Here is a 3,162-nt window from a genome sequence, read left to right on the forward strand (position 1 = left end):
CCATGTCTGTGCTACAAATATCTGTTTTATTTTGCCATCCTGTGGGGACCCCTTTGTGATCCAGCCCTGCCTTGTTTTTTAGCTAAAGGTCCTTCAAGAGATGCTGTCATCATGTGAGATGCAGGGCAGGTGCTGTTCCCCCTCTGGGGGGTTAGGATCAACTAGGGCAGGTTGTCAGGATGGTTTGCTCCTGAGGTGAGAGCAGAGCTGGGCTCACAGCCCTGGAGACCAGATTCAGCTATTTAGCCCCAGAGCAGGGATATCTTGGGCTCTGACCTTGTTTGAAGCCGGCACAAACCAGGATCAGCTCGAGAGCTGGGACTGTCTTTCAGTCCCTGATCCCATTTAGTCCATCACCTTTCACCCAAGCCTGCCCTAGGAGGGAAGCAGGGAGCGCCCATCTGTGCTAGGAACTGCAGAGAGACCCCTGCAACTCAGGACATCCAGCAAAGGGATGCGACAACAGCTGGTGGATACTACAGTGATGGGGGCATGAGAGAGAGAGAGAGAGAGAACCAAAGAATCCTGGCAGCGGGTGAATAGATAGATAGATAGATAGATAGATAGATAGATAGATAGATAGATAGATAGATAGATAGATAGATAGATAGATAGATAATGACCAATGATTCCTAACACAGTCGGATCAAATGCATCACAAATTGGAATAAAGACCAACAAGGTAAGTTTTCTATTACAATTAAATATGTTAGAGTATTCGTATATGGGGCAAATTTAATATCAGAAATATGAAGTGCAATTAGAACTCTTTAAGACATTTACTATCAAATTATGCAGATATATAGAGATGATCAGATTTTTTTTTCCACCAGAAAAAATTGACTTTTCATTGAGGTTGTGAGAACCAAACAGTTTCAGCCGAAAACTGTTGGAACCTGAAAATTTTTAGGCATAATCAAAAAAAGTTTTCATTTTTATGGATATCAGAAACTTTCGAAGAAAATATATTCACTGAAAACTGAATTTTCCTTTGAAATAAAGTAGAAATTGTCTGATTACTCCTACCTGGAAACTTAGCTTTTTGCCAGAGTGGGGAACATGAATATTGTCCAATAACACCATAATTTCCAACCCCATTCCCTCTATTGCAACCGTGTTTGTCTGTTTCAAAGGGGTAGCTGCAGGATGGTAAAACTGAGTAGGTAGCAAAGTTGGTCGCCCAGAGAATGTGTTTTAAACATACTAACCTCTCTAAACTAAAGCCCTGAGAGTCGAAGCTCCCAGACAAAGGCTGTCTCTCTTTATCCTACCCAAGGACAGGCAGGAGGTTGATGGAACTAGAACCCAGATCTCCACTTCTACCATCATAGCCTCTGTCCCACACTGCTGCCTGCTAAACAAAAATACTGTCAACATGTGCACAGAACATGCACACAGGAAGACACAATCCATCCCCAAAAGAGTTCACATTCAAAGTACACGAGACAGACAAAGGGAAGGGGAGGAAAGAGAGGCAGCGGTGACTGCTCCATGGTCACAAAGTGACAGAGGCAAGACTAGAACCGAAGTCTCCTGACTCACACAGCACAGAAATAAAGTCACAGAGGGGAACCACACAACCCAGCAGCAACTGAGCGATGCGACCAGCCCACCATCACCCAGCAATGGGAGTGCAGCTGGGATCTGGTGCCATAAATCAACGTGTAAGTAGGCATCAGGCGGTATGTGGGATGTTGGGGTGGAATCATCACAGAAAAGCTGCCATGCGGGAAGCTGAGTGATTCTGTGCTGTGTTTCTCAGTTAAGTGGGAATCAGACTGTGCTGGCATTTTAGTATTTTAGTTGGCCAAGTTGTGAGCCTGCTGTCTATAGCAATAGGGGCATAATTTTGGCTCAGATTGTTGGATTTGGGTTGTACTTTGTTCCATCTTTCATCCTGCATTTGATCAAGCCACATCTTGGGCCAGATCCTCAAATGGTGTAAACTGACCCAGCTCCAGTGACTTTAAGGGAGCAATGCCAATTTACACTCCTGTCATAATGCACCAGAGTAGTGCCCTGGTTGTGAGCGGTGAGGAGCCCTCACTACTCCAGACAATGGAAGTGACAAGTGCTATGCACCTTTGACATTCACATCATGAGATATCATGGAGAGGGGAATCAGAGTCATTCCCTCTCTCGCTATAACCCTGATCATTGCTCTTGTCCTTCCCTCCACAGCCATCACACGATGAACTAAGAAAGAAAATGTCCAACCAAACTACCGTGACCGAGTTCCTTCTCCTGGGATTCTCTGATGTTCGAGAGCTGCAGATTTTGCACTTCATTGTGTTTCTAGTGCTTTACCTGGCAGCCCTGACAGGAAATCTTCTCATCATCATAGCCATAGCTCTTGACTACCACCTTCACACCCCCATGTACTTCTTCCTGATGAGTCTGTCCATCCTAGACCTCGGCTCCATCTCTGTCACCATCCCCAAATCTATGGCCAATTCCCTTATGAACACCAGGTCCATTTCCTATTCTGGATGTGTCACCCAAGTCTTTTTCTTCATCTTCTTTGCTGAAACCGACTTTGTCTTACTCACCATCATGGCATACGATCGATATGTCGCCATCTGCAAACCACTGCACTATGAGACTATAATGAACAGGAGAGCTTGTGTCCAAATGGCAGCCAGTGCCTGGATCAGTGTAATTCTCTATTCTTCATTGTACACCGGGTACACGTTTTCGATAACCTTCTGTGGAGGCAACATGGTGGATCAGTTCTTCTGTGAAATCCCCCAGCTACTGAAGCTCGCCTGCTCTAACTCGTACTTCAGTGAAGTTGGGGTTATTGCATTTGGTGTGTGTTTAACCCTAAGTTGTTTTGTTTTTATAATTGTGACATATGTTCAGATCTTGACCACGGTATTGAGAATCCCCTCTGAGCAGGGCCGACATAAAACCTTCTCCACATGCCTTCCTCACCTCATTGTAATTTCCATGTTTCTTTCCACTGCTGTCTTTGCTCACATGAAACCCATCTCCAGCTCTCCGTCAGCTCTGGATCTCGTGGTGGCTGTTCTCTATTCCGTGCTGCCGCCAGTGATGAATCCAATCATCTACAGCATGAGGAACAAGGAAATCAAAGCTTCCCTGAGGAAACTGACTGGGTGGAGGTTATTCAACAAAAATAAAATGTCTGCATTTCTCTGA

At 45.0% G+C, this 3,162-nt stretch overlaps 1 protein-coding gene across 1 annotated transcript; it reads left to right on the top strand.

Annotated features, from left to right (window-relative positions):
- The first annotated feature begins 2,208 nt into the window (after window positions 1-2,208).
- LOC140897727 (olfactory receptor 14A16-like) lies at window positions 2,209-3,162 on the top strand. The gene has a single exon (XM_073310712.1). It carries the CDS (start codon window positions 2,209-2,211, stop codon window positions 3,160-3,162), a length of 954 nt encoding a protein of 317 aa, XP_073166813.1.

The sequence above is a fragment of the Lepidochelys kempii genome, chromosome 14 (genome assembly GCF_965140265.1).
Source record: "Lepidochelys kempii isolate rLepKem1 chromosome 14, rLepKem1.hap2, whole genome shotgun sequence".
NCBI lineage: Eukaryota > Metazoa > Chordata > Testudines > Cheloniidae > Lepidochelys > Lepidochelys kempii.